This window comes from Pteropus vampyrus, unplaced genomic scaffold (assembly GCF_000151845.1).
Source record: "Pteropus vampyrus isolate Shadow unplaced genomic scaffold, Pvam_2.0 Scaffold16, whole genome shotgun sequence".
Lineage (NCBI taxonomy): Eukaryota > Metazoa > Chordata > Mammalia > Chiroptera > Pteropodidae > Pteropus > Pteropus vampyrus.
In genome coordinates this window covers 2,568,676-2,584,165 of record NW_011888797.1, presented here as the reverse complement: position 1 = coordinate 2,584,165, position 15,490 = coordinate 2,568,676, and the positions used below count along the sequence as shown (strand labels likewise).

At 34.4% G+C, this 15,490-nt stretch overlaps 1 protein-coding gene across 1 annotated transcript in view; it reads left to right on the top strand.

Moving 5' to 3' along the window:
• Positions 1-9,569, top strand: part of NUP37 (nucleoporin 37) — a 40,970-nt gene extending 31,401 nt beyond the window's left edge. The window contains exons 6-10 of the mRNA XM_011386814.2: positions 2,025-2,115; positions 6,308-6,489; positions 6,978-7,028; positions 8,806-8,899; positions 9,306-9,569. Of these exons, the coding sequence (XP_011385116.1) occupies positions 2,025-2,115; positions 6,308-6,489; positions 6,978-7,028; positions 8,806-8,899; positions 9,306-9,419 (532 nt within the window). The 3' untranslated portion in view covers positions 9,420-9,569. The remainder of the gene's footprint in view (positions 1-2,024; positions 2,116-6,307; positions 6,490-6,977; positions 7,029-8,805; positions 8,900-9,305) is intronic.
• The last annotated feature ends 5,921 nt before the right edge of the window (positions 9,570-15,490 follow it).

The window sequence follows — 15,490 nt, the reverse complement described above, 5'->3', positions numbered from 1 at the left end:
ATTATGGAATCTATCAAAAAGGGGAATAAGACTTAACAACTTAAAGTGTACCATCTGTAGCTAATTTAGTTATGATAACTCATTTCAGCCTAATTTGTTATATTTTGCATACTTAGTACTTGGATTATGCAACCACTGAGAATTATTTAATAAGCATATAATTATAAACCATAAATCATTTTATCCTAGTCCTGTAAAGTAATCTGGATCACCTTTCTTATTTTTAAGTTGTTTATTTTTAAAGTGTCAGGTTCTCTTCAGATAAAATGCTGTTTAAAAATTAGAAAAAAATTTGTTTCATTGGATAGGAATACACTTCATTAATTGACCTGTTTTTATAGATTATCCATATTTTCTACCTTTTTGGTTTCCTTCATTTGAAAGAGAAAAAAATTATGAAAATATTCTGTTATCTATTTATTCGATTTATATAAAAGCAAACAAAAACCAAATACATATTAGAATAAGATCAAAAGAATAGAGCCTTCAAACCGTTCTCTCATGGGACTCACTGAATTAGCAAGACAAATTCCTACTATTTTAATTGTGGTAAAAATATGTTAGCCCAGCACTTTATTATGCAAAAGGCAATAGAGAGGAAAGAAATATTCAGTTGCCATAATTAATAATCTTATTCATCATGGGGAGTGAAACAGAATTGCATAAATTCTTAGTAAATGTGATTCCCCTCTTCAATTAAATTCTAATTCTCTCCCTTGTGTTGTAAATACAGATGAAAAGTATTGATTTGGCAAGAGAAAAGAGTATGCTTCAAAATTATCTAATCAAATATGTCATCATTTTGAAAAACATTATGTTAGTTATGTGTTACTATGATATTTCAATATTAGAGACCCTATAATTTCTCCAAGGAAGAAAAAACATTTGGAATAATGTGGTTTGATGCAGAATAAGTAGCATTGTTCAATAAACATCTACTTTCTTTGAAGTAAATTTTTGCCTGGACTTTAAAAATATATTGTTTAAGTTTGTTGAAATTTTTTATGATCCATAATGAGGTATGAACTATAAAACCCAGAAGAAATTGTCCAAGGCATTCTAATGAATAGGTTCAGTTTTTAAGGACCAGAATTCTGTACGCACTTTGCCAAACACCCACCAGATTTCTGTATCCTGCCATGCCTACTCTGTGCCACCCTCTGTACCAGTAAGATACAACAGTGGCTGAGTGTGAAAAATGAACTGGAAAACTAGCAATTTGGGTGGTGGTTAGCACATCTCACAACAAAGTTCAATTACTAAGATTTCTGAGTCTTGATCTCCATTTGGGATAGTAAAGAAATTGAGATGGAAAGTCATGTCAGTGATTAGCTTGATCCTTATTGCTATGGATTTGCAAGTATTGAGGAGAGGGATATTAGAAGGAGTCAAGTATCTTTTACTTCAGACCACCTTGAATCTGATAGCTATATCAATCAAGTCCACCTTTGAGAAAAAGAATCAGGGAGGTGAGCCAGATCAAAAAAATATAAAATAGAAGGTAGCCCCTGGCTTGGAAACCCAAATGCAGAAGGAATAAGCAACTATGGAATATCACTGTCTCCCTAAATTCACATCAGCTCATACTAGCTTCTTTATATGTTATTTTGAAAATGGAAGCACTGGTGTGTGTGGATGGGGGAGGGTTTGCTCCCCTAGTAGAAATTACTGCTAATTGAAATGACTATTGATGTAGGAATACAACCAGATAAGTTTAAGATTCTGCCCACAAAATAAGGAGTATATGAATAATTGAATTTGGTTATTGTGTTGTTGTGTTAAACTAATTAGAAAATGTACGTGACAGTTTTTCCATGATTACATATGGTAAAAATTAAGTTCTTCATACCTCTTTCACACTGTCTAAAATAATTATGTTCTAATTTTCTTTAAAATACATACTTTAAGTACAGATGTCTACCATTTAATCTTTAGTTAATAGCATTGAGTAAATTCATGGAAATTTTCTTTTTTTAGTAGTGATATATCAAATATTTAAAATCATGCTCCTTTTCTTTTCATAGGATTTGGAACTTGGAAGGACTACAGACATCTCATTTTGTTCTTCATTCCCCTGGAATGAGTGTGTGTTGGCATCCCGAGGAAACTTTTAAGGTTGTTATTTATAATTTAGCTTTCTTTTATCAAACTGAAAAAAAACATATACATATGTAATATGGAGGAGAAGAAATCAATGACTTTCACCTCAGAGACTCTAATTGTCACATATGTATTTAGATTCATCTAGAAATCTCTACCTTAAAAGCTATAATTTTTATTTAACAACCATCATCCATAAATGGCAGTTATTCAGAGTACACTTTCCCTGCCTTGGTAAATTGCAATCTAAAAACTGATGCCCAGGCTATAAAAGAGAAAAAAAAAGTTAAATCCATGCTTCTGAGCCATAGTGTATAAACAGAAAACATCAGAGGCATAAGGCAGATTTTACCTAGCTGCAGTGATATTCAATTCCTATTCAAAGTAGAGCTTTCTGAAATTCTAAAAATACCACTTGACCTTAACTAATTTCATTCAGAAGATGGAAACCATTCGACAAGAGTTCTCTCATCCTCCGGTACCTTCTCTTGGGCATCACTCATTTTATTTTATCTTTCCCTAGAATCTGAGAAGTTACCACATTCATCTTCTTAAAGTTAATCCTTAAATTCTTTAGAGCAGATGCCAGTTCCTTAGGCATCCTGTGTTCATAGGCCTCTAATGTCTTCATACTTCTCCACTGACTCTTCTGCCCTCACACTTGCACAAAAAGAAAAGCTTCATTCATCATAGCAAACATAAAGTACTTGCATACGCTTGGCCCATTGTCAGCATTTCATATGTTGGCTCATTTAATCCTCATGACAGCCTTATGAGATAGGTACTATGATGATCCTCATTCTATAGCTAAGGAAATCAAAGAAAGCTTAGAGAAGCTAAATAACGTGCCCAAGATCACACAGCTGCTAGGTAACTGAAAAAATTGGCATTTAAACCCAAGCAGCCTGCCGCATACTTCTTGCTCTTAACCAGTACATTCTTCTGTCTCCCCTTTTTAATTTTAATCTATTTTCTTCACACCTTCTATTTCTAAATGTTTGAACCTTTCACTTCATCTTTCCCCAATCCTTGGACTAACTCTATAATCTCATTCGGTCTCCACTACTGTCTCAGAAGTCATTGGTGATGTTTTTAACAAGTCCGATGGGCTTTTTTTCCATTCTTAATCTCAAGGCAGCTTTTTATACTTTTGCTCACTTCTTTCTTGAAACCTTGCTCATTCTGTCTTTAAAGCTGCATTATTTATGTCCTCTTGAGCATCTTTCCATGTATCTTCTCTTTTTCTTTCTCCTCTGTCAACTCTTCTTTTACCTTGTATTTGTGAATTGTTGGAAGGGGTAGTTCTCACACTGTACACTTTATTGTAAGGGAGTGTAAAATAATGAATTAAGTCCTTGCCCTTATGTTACACACTGGCTTATAAAAGAGAAAAACATGCACATATAGCAACATAGACCTTAAGTATTAGAATCAAAAAATCTGGTAAGTAGAAGAATAACATAATGAAGGATTAATCAGATATGCTCACAGCCTCTACAGAGGAAGTAGTCCTGAGTTGAGGTGCCCCAGACTATGTAAGTTCTCTGAGCCCTGGGATTCCATGGCAACTTGTTTTAGGCCTATTGGATTTTTCATCAGTTGAATTATACTCTATATATTTGCATGAGTGAAGTTTTCTAATTTATTCATGTTACATACATAGGGATTATTTCCATGTATAAGTATAATTTCTGAACCCGGTCCTAAATTTTGTTTTATAGCTAGATTTCTCCCCTATAGCAGTGAATCTACTTGAAGCATAATCAGGGATTCTACCAAAATATTCATATTGCCCTGTATAAATACATTATGCTACTTTTTAAAAACTGTGACCTAGATGAGGAATGAGAATATTTATTACAACCTCTATCCCAAAACTTACCTAATTCTTAATTTGTAGTTATTTCAGATCCATTTCTCCCATATGCTTTAATTTCTGTTTTTCTTGTAGATATCATTAAAATCCCACCCCATCCCATCTCTTTTTTTTGTTTGTAAGTCCCTGCTCTAAGTCACGTAAACCCAGAATCCTAAACTTAGCTTTGATATCTTCCTTCCCTATAACACAAACTTTTTTAGGTCCCTTAACTTTTCCTTCACTGTTACTAGAATACATTTCTCTCTATCATTAAGGGGCATTCTTCACTTTTCTGTTCTCACAAGTAGCTCTTGGTAAGCCTTAGCTTTCTAAAATCTTTTGGCTGTCCACTCTTTGATTGTTCTTGCCTGCTTTAGTTAGACTGATCTTAAAATACGAGTTTCAACATGTCAATACTAAACTTAAAAACCTAAAATACAGAAAGATGACACAAAAGTGATTAAGAGTATGGACTCTTGAGTTAACTGCCTAGAGTCACATCCCAGTTCACTACTTACTAAGTGTGTGATCTCTGGCAAGTTACAAAAGCTCTCAAACACTGCTTTTACTTTTCTCATCTCGTAAAGTGGAAGCTCATGAACCAGAAATGAGTAAACATTGATAAAATCTTTAAAAGAGAATAATAATCAGTCAGCCACCTTTAGCTGTTTGTCATTATTGATGTTATTGTTACTACTAACACAATCTAGTGGTTCTCAGTGGTCTACTCTGTCAGATCAGCCCAGAATTTTTGCTCTGTTATGCTTGGTTCTAAAAATGAGGCAGCCAGAAAAGATTACCTATCTCATAGAATTTTTATGAAAATCATATGAGATATAAACTACACAAGTGTCATTTAATATATAAAGCACAAAGCAAATTCTAGCATTTAATAGTAAAAGATACAAAAATCAAAAGTTCTCCAGAAACTAAACTCTTAAATCCAATGAAGCTAGGATTTCAAGAGGCAATAATAACAGAACCAAGAGTTTAACATGTCTTGGGATCAGAGAGATGGGTCTGAGGACCTTCAGACTCTGGCCCTAAGGAAAAAGGTTAGAGAGCCTAAAGGAAATGAGGTGTAGTCGTCCACAGTTGTTGAATGCTTTCTCCATGCCAGGAACTGTGCACAGTACTTGACATGTGTTCTCACATGTAGTCCTCACAGAACACTCTGAGCTTGGTAGCATTACCCATTTCATAGATAAGAAAACTGAAGCACCAGATGGTTAAGTAATTTGCCCAAGATCACACAGTCACAGATCTGATCTCAGTCTGGTTCTGTGCTACTTAAGATATTTCCTCCATGAAAATTCAGAGCATATTACTGTTTATGGTTCTGAGAAGTCCTAAAGGAAAAATTCTCCTATAACATTTTTAGATCCAGCAGTTCCTAAACTTAAGTCTTTTACTCTGCTTTTAACCCCCCCCCCGCCCCCAAAATCTATTGTCACAATTGAGGACAGTTTTAGAAATAGTAAATAAGAAGCAGATTTTTTTGCTAGAGCTGAGCTTTCAGTCTGACTTCAACCTATAATAGCTAATGTTGTCTGAGTGCTTATTTTGTACTAATACAGTTCTAAGTGCTTTACGTGTGTTAACTCATACTGTCTCCCAGGAGTCCTATGAAGTAGGTAATGTTATTAGCCTTGTTTTTACTAATGAGGACCTGAGGCACTGAGAGGTTATTTGCTCAAGATTAGATAGCTCCTGAGGGCAGAGCTAGGACTTACCCAGGCAGTGTGGCTACCCAGGTTGTACACTTTAACCCACCGTGCTTTATTGCCCCTCTTCGTTTAGAACCTGGGCCCTGATAGACTTGGCCCTTCCATAGTCCATAAATTATACCCGATCTCCTCAAGATTTTGAGTCAGGTTGAAAATCTCCAGTATTTTTAGTAGGTCCTGATAAGTTTTCCTTGGTCTCCTCCCACTTCCAGTCCTTCCTCACCCTTGGTTATGTAATTTGGTTTTTGCTAGAGCTGAGCAAATTACTTAACCATAATTACACACCAGACCACTCACTCTTCAGTCTTCACAATCTAGCATCGTAGTTAGACAGACCTGGGTTCAAGACCTGGGTTCAGACCTGGATTCAGAAGAGGAGACTGAGATGAAAAGTGTTTAAACTTGTTGAGGTCTTACTGCTGGTCCGTTGTTTGAATCCATGGATGCAAAACCTGGGGATATGGAGGGTCAATTGTATATTTATTGGAAAAAATCCTCCTATAAGTGGCCACGCAGTTCACTCATGTTCAAAGCTCAATCCTGTATAAATTGAATCTCGCCTAATTCTCAGATCGGCTAGTGAATTAGGTAGTTGAATTTTCTTTATTTTTCTGTCTTACAGCTGATGGTTGCAGAGAAGAATGGAACAATACGATTTTATGATCTTTTGGCCCAACAGGCTATTTTATCTCTTGAATCAGAACAGATGCCATTAATGTCAGCACACTGGTGCTTAAAAAACACCTTCAAAGTTGGAGCTGTTGCAGGGAATGATTGGTTAATTTGGGATATTACTCGGTCCAGGTACTTCCTTAATATGTTTATCTATTGCTTACTAAAATAATCAGTCACTATTGCTCCGTGACCCACTGAGCCATTTTTGTATTCGTCGCCCTCACTGTAGAGCAAAAACAAGTGTCTCCTATAGAAGGGCCAGAGCCGTGGGTTTTTACAGAACAGAGGTGGGCATCTGTGCTTTGCAGATTTATTTTGATAGTAATCCTGAAAGAAAAATGCAGAGGAGGAAATCTTTGATCTGAGCAATGTTAAAAAAAAAAAGAAGAAAAACACTGACCCTCTTGAATGATGGTGTTCTGTAATAGCTCTAAATCATGTTTCTGTCTTTATCACATTTCATCTATTTTAATCCCATGCTTATTTGGAATTTTGTCACAGTTTAAATATGTTGGGCATTGTTTCTTTTAAAAAGAAAATAGGTTTTAAACCTTAATTTAAGTTCCTCTACTTGAGACCAGCACATAATTCATAAAATCCAAAATATTATCTTTTAGTTACCCTCAAGAAAAGAGACCTGTCCACATGGATCGAGCCTGCTTATTCAAGTAATGTACTGTTTTTGTTGGAGCTATAATTTGATTTTTTGAGTTTGGTTATTTTGTTCATGCTGTGTCACCATCTAGAATACTTTCTCAATCCTCTCCTTTGCCCTGATTGTTTGTGTGTCTGTGTGTGTGTGTGTGTGTGTGTGTGTGTGTGTTTGGGGGTCTTATTTTTTTTTTATGATTCTTTATAAATGGCTGTTTTCCTTTCTTAATTAAGTTTTTGTTTTTGTCTTTTGGTTTAGACAGGGGAGTGATTTGGTTTTTCAATATTCTTTTTTAAAATTTTTTTAAAACAAAACATGTTGCCACTCCAGTACCACCCTAACAATTTGGAGCATATGCTTTTTAATTTTTCGTTCTGATAAAGATATAAAATGTAGGACCCATGTTTTACACAAATACATTTCATTTTTGTGCTTTAAATGAGAACTTGCTTGATATTATATATATGTAATTTGCTCTTTTTTGCTTAAATTAACATACACGTCTACCTTGTTCTTCATCTTATTTTTGCACAACATTCCATTGTATAACGTTTAGGATGCTTTCAGTTTCGAGTACTAGGAAAACTTACTAACAGATACTAAAACCGGTACAACATTTATTATATGCTATATTATACCAATCTAAAATATCCCCAATAAAATTGTAGAACTTGGAGACACCATTATTTTATATACTCCTAAGAAAAAAATGTATTCAACTAAATGTAAGAATGCCATGAATTATAAAATGTATACTGATTTCAGAGATGTAAGTATACATTTTAAAATCAATGAACTATGGTACTAAACAAGAAATCTGGAGGAAGCAATCTCAGGATTGGTTTAGTAGCTCATTAGTGTTATCAGGAGTTCAAACCTTTCCCTCTGCCTGCTCAATGGTGAGACTTTGAACTTGTTGCTTCTAAGACGACTGACTACCAGAGTTCCAGGCATCATAGCTTCATATCACATTGTCCAAAGAGGAGAGGAAAGAGCACTCCCTTTTCATTGGGGATTGCTATCCTTGCGTTGAACCAATTGTGTCTCATACCTTGGGGGCTGACACACTGTGCCAGAATGTAGTTGGGGTTCAGTTAGCAAAGGAAAGAGGTTGAATAGCTGTTGGACAAGCAAATAATAATGTCTGCCATACTTTTTTTTTTTTTTTGTCAAGGAATCCTTTCTTTTTCTTATATCTCCTCTACTATATTTTCCAGTTTTAGGATCCGTGCTGCCGAAGCAAGCACACTACTGCACTTACTATAATGTTGAGCATGTCGCTGGAGCTCCATTAACACTCACTGATTCATTGACTCATTATATTCCAATATCTAGGTTGCCCTGAAACGTAAATATTCAGCTATCTATATATTCTGGGTGTTTGTATCATCCCAAGGAGTTTAAACACATGAGTTTATCGTTAACTTATAACAAATGTCAATAAGAACATTAAAAGTGTTTTTTAATGTATTATACTGTGAAATACTTTGTATCTGCCTGATGCCTTCTTGTATCTCCTACCACACTGTCAGCCTTTTGGTAATAAGAAGGGAATTGTTAACCTTGTGTAACTTTGGAACTTAACAAAGAGGCACACAGTAAACACTTAATATTTACAGAATGAGAAAATGAAATTGACTTCCCTGGAATTCCCAGTCTAATTGTCAAGCCATATTATCAAATTTAGGGTTATAAAATTATTATTTTTGTACAAAAACAAATAACCTGTTTCAGAAAAGCTTGTAGTTATCAATAAGATACTATGCTTATGTTTATCCTTTGTTTTTTCTTAGGTGGTCCACAATTAATGAAAACTTGTTTGCAACCACTGGTTATCCTGGCAAAATGGCAAGCCAGTTTCAAATCCATCATTTAGGACACCCTCAGGTAATGTGGAGATGTTTTATGGCATATATATTTTTAATTTTATGTTTTCTACTTTTTTGGTCATAGCCAGTTGTTTAAATCACTAGAGGTAATAGACTTTTTATCAATATTCATATAAGAAGCATTTTATTTCTTCTGTTATACTTCCTCCATTTAAATATAATAATTTTGCTTGCTTGCTTGGTTTAGACTGCAAAAATATTTGAGCCTGGGCTGTACCAGTTTTTCATAGATTACTTATATACTTCATTTCAGCCAGCTGCAAACAAATAATGCTTATTTCACCTATGAGGTTTCTCCTATAAATAGACAGTGTTTCAAAACATTTCTTATTTTCGAAGGGTTGTTTTTGTTTATTAACTTGGATGATTTATTGAGCTTCTTTAATTCTTCACCTGTTTTGTAGCCCGTCCTCATTGGTTCTGTTCCGGTTGGATCTGGCCTTTCCTGGCATAGAACTCTCCCACTATGTGCAATTGGAGGAGACCACAAGCTGTTGTTTTGGGTGACTGAAATGTAAAGTAAATTTTCTGGATACCTTAGATCCATAAACTTTGTATTTTTAGTACATATTTGGTAGAATTCCTTATTTTTATATTAAATATACTGTAAGCTCTAGAAATGTCCCATTTGTTTTTGTTAAATAAAAGATTGATGGTTTGAAAAATTATATTCCTACTCTGTTCTATGTGTGCGTGTGTGTGTGTGTGTGTGTGCGCGCGCGCTTTAATCATCTCTTGACTATAATTAACTCAGCAGCTCTAGAAAAGAGATGACTAAAGAAACTGCTTTTGATTTTATCAAAAGTACAAACTTTTTGGGATACACTTTCCAAAGTATATCCCATCTTCTATACCTTAATTATATGCTGTTTCCCTAGTTCTCAGGGACACAAACATTTACAAAAGGAGAAAAAGGTCTCCTTTCACTGTTACTCTGGAAGTAGCTGAATATGTATATGTGGGTATATGCATTTTTTTAGTAATCTATTATGTGTAGGAGTCTTACAACTTCTTCAGGAATTGTAAAGGATCATTATTCAATTTAATATAAAAATGATTTTCAGTTTCTTAAAATTGTGACTGATTATGTTAGTCAACCCTGTTTACTGTGCAAATTCCTTTTGACTGGATGTCTCAGCATTCTTAGAACATCTGGTGTATGGGATAAAGCTTACCTTGAAAAATGACTTATTTAATACTTTTAACAGCCTCTACCTTTTATAAATCTTCACCATTCTTAATCAAGAAATTTAAATGCTTTTGAGATGACATCCAGTGGCACTAGAACTGTGTTCACAGTCTCAAAGCTCACTGAAATCATTATTATGTAAGGCAGCCATATCATGTTTCTAATGGTGCATCGTAATGTAATCAGAGGAGTATAAGCTAAGGGTTCTGCTTGTCAGTAGGTATAGAGTTAAATAAATTTCTACAAACTCTGCATTTCTGTGAGTTAATGCCATCTCTAAAGCTGCATTTCCTCTTATAAAATAGAGATAGGAATCACTGTCTCATAGAGTTACTGTGAGGATTAAGTAAAGGTGATTAAAAATACCTAACAAGTGTCTGCCACACGGTTCAGAGATTTGTAGGTATTTTTATTTCAGAGATGTATAGTTCTTATTTTTGAGAAATTGGAAGTTTATTTTTAATAATGCCAATAATTTTTTTATTTTGTATCACTAACTTTATTATTATGGTGACATTGGTTAACAAAATCCATAAGTTTCAAGTGTACAATTCAACAGTAAGTGATATATATATTGCATTGTGTGTTCACTGCCCATAGTTAGATTTCTCTCTGTCACCACATATTTGACCTCTTTTACCCACCTTCCTCCCCCTTCCCAATAAATATTTTTGACTCAAGTTTTCTATTCATGGGATGTCTTATAAGTATCTGAGGGAACCAAGAAAATTATCTTTAAGAAAGGGAAATGTTGCAGGTAATTTTAAAATTTTTAAGAAAGTTTTATAATGTAAATGTTTGGTATAAATTGTTATATGTTTTAAAGTACAGATGAAAAATTACAGCAATTTCCATATTATATAATACAGTAAAATATTACTACCAAATAATAGAAATAGCTTCCCTTACCCCTTTATAAACAGATTTTGAACTTAAAAAAAGCAAAGGGCAGAGAATTTTGACATGGTTCCCTTTAATAGTCTCTGCAATGCAACAGAGAACCATAAAAACATCAGAATGGGCCAAAGAATTTGTCATTTCAGGACATATCCTGATAATAAGGGATACGTCCTGAAATGACAAATTGAACCAATATATTTGAAAATTTTCTTGCACTTAGTAAAGTTGACTTAGGAATTGAGTGGGTTATGTTTAGGGATGGAGATTGAAGAGGTGAGTATATTGGGCTTGGGTATTTGGCTGTCTAGGATATAGGTTTTCTGGAATAAGGGCTTACCCAAATATGAAAATTGTCTGATGAAATTACTCAATAGAACTATTACGTGTTAAGGGAAGCTGCCTTGGGATAACTCATGGTGGTTGTGTAAATAGTTGTGCCAAAGAGAGACAGATAATGTTCCCCTGAAGAGAAAAAATGGTGGAAATTAATATGGTGACTATGAGGTAAGACATTCTCAAAAAATGAGAGGGATATCTTTACCTCTTATTTTCAGGAATGGTATACATTTTATCCTGAGTAAGCACTGAAAACTGTAACCTTTTCTTTCTTTAGATCTTACATACAAGGCTATGCAACCACTTTACAATGTATACTTTGTTGTTAAACTTTAGTGTATTCAATTACTTTTAATAGTGTAATGATATTCTATTTCATTAGTAAACTTTATTCTTAGTAAACTATGTTTAAATTAGACTAAGGCAGGAAGAAATGTTTAATGGGGAATTAGTTATTGGTCATCACTTCTAATCCTGCTAAATAACATGAGATCTGATTGTGTGTGTGCCTATGTGTGTCCCAGTTAGTTTTAGTTTTTCCATGTTTATAAATATGTCTAAGATGGTTTTTCTTTTGTTGAAGTTAAGTTTACCTCAAGATTGCTTCACTTACATTGTGAAAAGAAAAAAAAAAGTTGTATAGATGTTCTAAAACTTGTATTATTTAGGACTATTGAAGCAAAAGTCAGGATATCACAAATCTGCAAGATGTCATACTAAATCCTTCTCTTACAAAATGATGGGATCATACATCCCATTTTATTTTATGATTTGGCTTGTACATTGCGAATATTTCGATGTCTCTCCCATGCCAAAACTCAAAATTGCACACCCGTGCACTCCAATTTGTTTCTTTGGTAATTTGCAACTACATACTGACACTGACCTAGAAATGTTCCTGTTGCTGTTTTAAATCTCATGTCAGTGGAGAAGAAACTGAAATCTGGTTTGCACATTTGTGTCTGGTTTTTTGTAATTGTCCAAAATCTGACATTATCCCAGAAATGCTGATTGGGAAGTTATGAGACAGTATTGTGCCCAACGCTAATTTCTGAGGAGAGAAAAAGTATTTGTTCCAGATTATTTCCCATGTTTTTCTGTAGCTCAAAAAGTTAAACTCAATTTAACCCAACTGTATGCCATACCAGTAATAGCCTTAATTCTGAACTCAAATAAAATTTACAAATAAAAATTACCATTATGATGGTCCATTTCCACATTTTCCTCATGAGAGCTTGGTCAGGTCCTCAGAAGCAGCATTCTGTTCCAGTATATCATTATCAAGCTGTCAGTGTCCTCAGGAACAGGAACAGGAGAGAACACTCTGTTTCTTTAATCTAACACCTTGCTGATTCAAAAACATTTATTTTAACGGGCATTGGAAAAGATTTTCAAAACAGCTAACATTCGTTTCTAATTATATATTTAAAGAAATATGCCCTTTAAAAAAATAGGTACTTTTCTTAATATTAACGTGACTTTAATGTATAGCAACTGTTTATTAACTAAACACAGTAACAACAAAATAATTAGGATGTCAGCTTTGAGGATCTCATTTCACTAAAGGAAAAATGAATGCACATTAGATGACATAACCATTACTCAAACTCAGCAGAACCAATTTCTTTTGTATGCATGGACACAGCCTTAATGGGAAATGTAATACAAAAGCATTGAATCTACTTTCTGACCTTTTCAGCTGTTCTTTGAACTACCTTAGTAAAAACAACTGTTGCCCTTTTGTAGGATCAAGTTACATTTGCCTGGAAATTTCTTAGTATCAGCTTATTTCTGTTTAACTTATGTCTGTTATATAGCTATTTGCCTTCTCAACTAATTTTTAACAATATTCAACCTTGGGACTTGTAACACTTACATAAAAATTTATAAAATCCATATGAACAACACTAAGTTGAAGGGGAGGCCACCAGGTTTCTCAGCCTTTGCAAACAATTTGAGTAACTCAATAGATTTAAAGGCGTATGAAATAAGCATTTCTACCAACTGCATTTTTAGTGCTGTATTGAGTTCAGAGCCTATTTCCTTAGTTTGTAGTAAAAGGCAATAAATGCTGCTGGTATCTTTGCTTCTAATGGTGGTTAAACACAAAACTTTGATCTTTTTTTTATAAACACAGCTGTCCTATCATTGAGCCAAATCCAGAGAAGATTAGAGTCTAGTTGAAATTAAGGTTAATCTCTGCAACCATCTCAAGTAAGAGCTTTCTAATACTGTTTTAGGAAATCTCTATTTTTGAGACAGTGTTTAAAGGAAATAAGCCCCAGACAATGAACCCCTAAAGTAAGCCAGAGGCAACTAGTGATAAATTATGCCACAGCAATAAAGAAGATAGACTCCCTAAACAAATTTATTCATTTTGGTTCATTTTTACTTAGACTATAATTGTAAGAAATGACTTTCTTAGTTGACTTTAAGTTTAAACCAGACCAGTATGTTATTTTTTAAAGAACTTCTTTCTTCCATCTTTTCTTAATTTAATGTTTCCTTGGTTAATAGCTAGTTCTTTCTTCTACCAGTATGAAAACTAGGTAGCTATTTATTAGAGATAAAATAACTCATTACAATTATTGTATAATTGCTCAGTTTGGTTTCTAGCCTATGAAAAAAAATTTTTTTTTTCTTTAAGATTTAGACTCTCTGGAGTTTTATATACCTTGCCAAATGTTCTGTAGGGCTAATTCTCTTGAGCATTGGACACTAGCGCCTCAAGCTGTGTTGTGAACAGCCAATGATGCATCTCTCTCCAAACTTCCTGTACCAAGGACAACATCTGTGTGTGTATACATCACTGAAATCTATGGAGCTCTAATAAGATTTCCCTGGTGCTTGATTTTGAGCAAGTGTATGATCTGGTCATATATACAGCTGCATCAGAGATCTCACCCCACAAATACTTTAAGCCCCAAGCCATGGAGCAATTCTGGAATTTTTTTTTTTTTTTTTTTTGGTGTTTTTGACCTATTCCTTTTCTCATCGTTCCATTCACCTGCCAGATAACTAAGATGTGTTCACATGTGTTTATAATTTTTACAAAACCCTCGCTCATTGCTTCCCAACTTATTGATAACAAATAACTGAGAGAATGGAATTATTGCAAGAGTTTCTCAATGTTATATACCTATTAAAACTATCAAAATCCTCTTTTTCCTTTGAAGCTATGACCTCCTGAGAGATTATATGACCTCCTGAGAGATTATAGATCACTCCAAAATCAAACTTCCTCACATAATCCTAGCAGATACTGACTTCAGATGTTTTGCAATCAGCTTCTTCCCTGAAATACCATCAAGTAGTAGGAGGAGTGAGCTCACCAAAGAACCCTTATTCTTGGACGTGGTTCCATGGTGTAGTGGTTAGCATGTCTGCTTTACACTCAGAAGGTCCTGGGTTCATTTCCCAGTGGATCCACAATCCATGGTCTACGGCCACAGCACCCTGAACAAGCCCAATGTCTGATGTTGGAAGCTAAGCACAGTCGGTCCTGGTTAGTACTTGGTATGGGAGACCACCTAGGAAGAGCAGGTGCTATAGGCATAAAAATAATAATAAAAGAACACTTACTTTCAATTCAGAGAGTTAATTCTGAAGAACTCATTCAGGAATTTTGAGAGGATTTAAAAGTTCCCACATCTATCAAGGTGTGCCTGTCATCTTGATATCTATTATGTAACCCCAGGTTTGGCTCAAGTTCAGATGAAAACCAAAATACTTAAACCATTCCCGCCTATGTCTTATATAAGAGGCAAGACTTTCTAAGGCAGGATATATTATGGGAAATCTAATAGAACATAGCTCAGGAACTAAAAGGGAGTGAAATACTATCTTTGAATAAAAATTTGGGATTTTAAGATGGATATCCCAATATAGTTCACTATTTCCATTTAATATTCTCATTTTAAGTCCTCAATGTGTGTGTGTTCATTCAGTGAATATTAAATATCCAACCACAATCATCTGGGGTTCCTCACATTTTTTTTTTTTCATTTAAAAAGGGCTTCTCATACTGGAAAATATTATGAATCGCTTTCCTAGACTGACTGGCTCACACCTTCTGGCCCAGTCATTTTTTAAAGGGTAGTAGCAAAGGTTCTAACATGACCATTTTGGACTCTAGAAACAAGGCAACAGGAAGAAATGTTGATG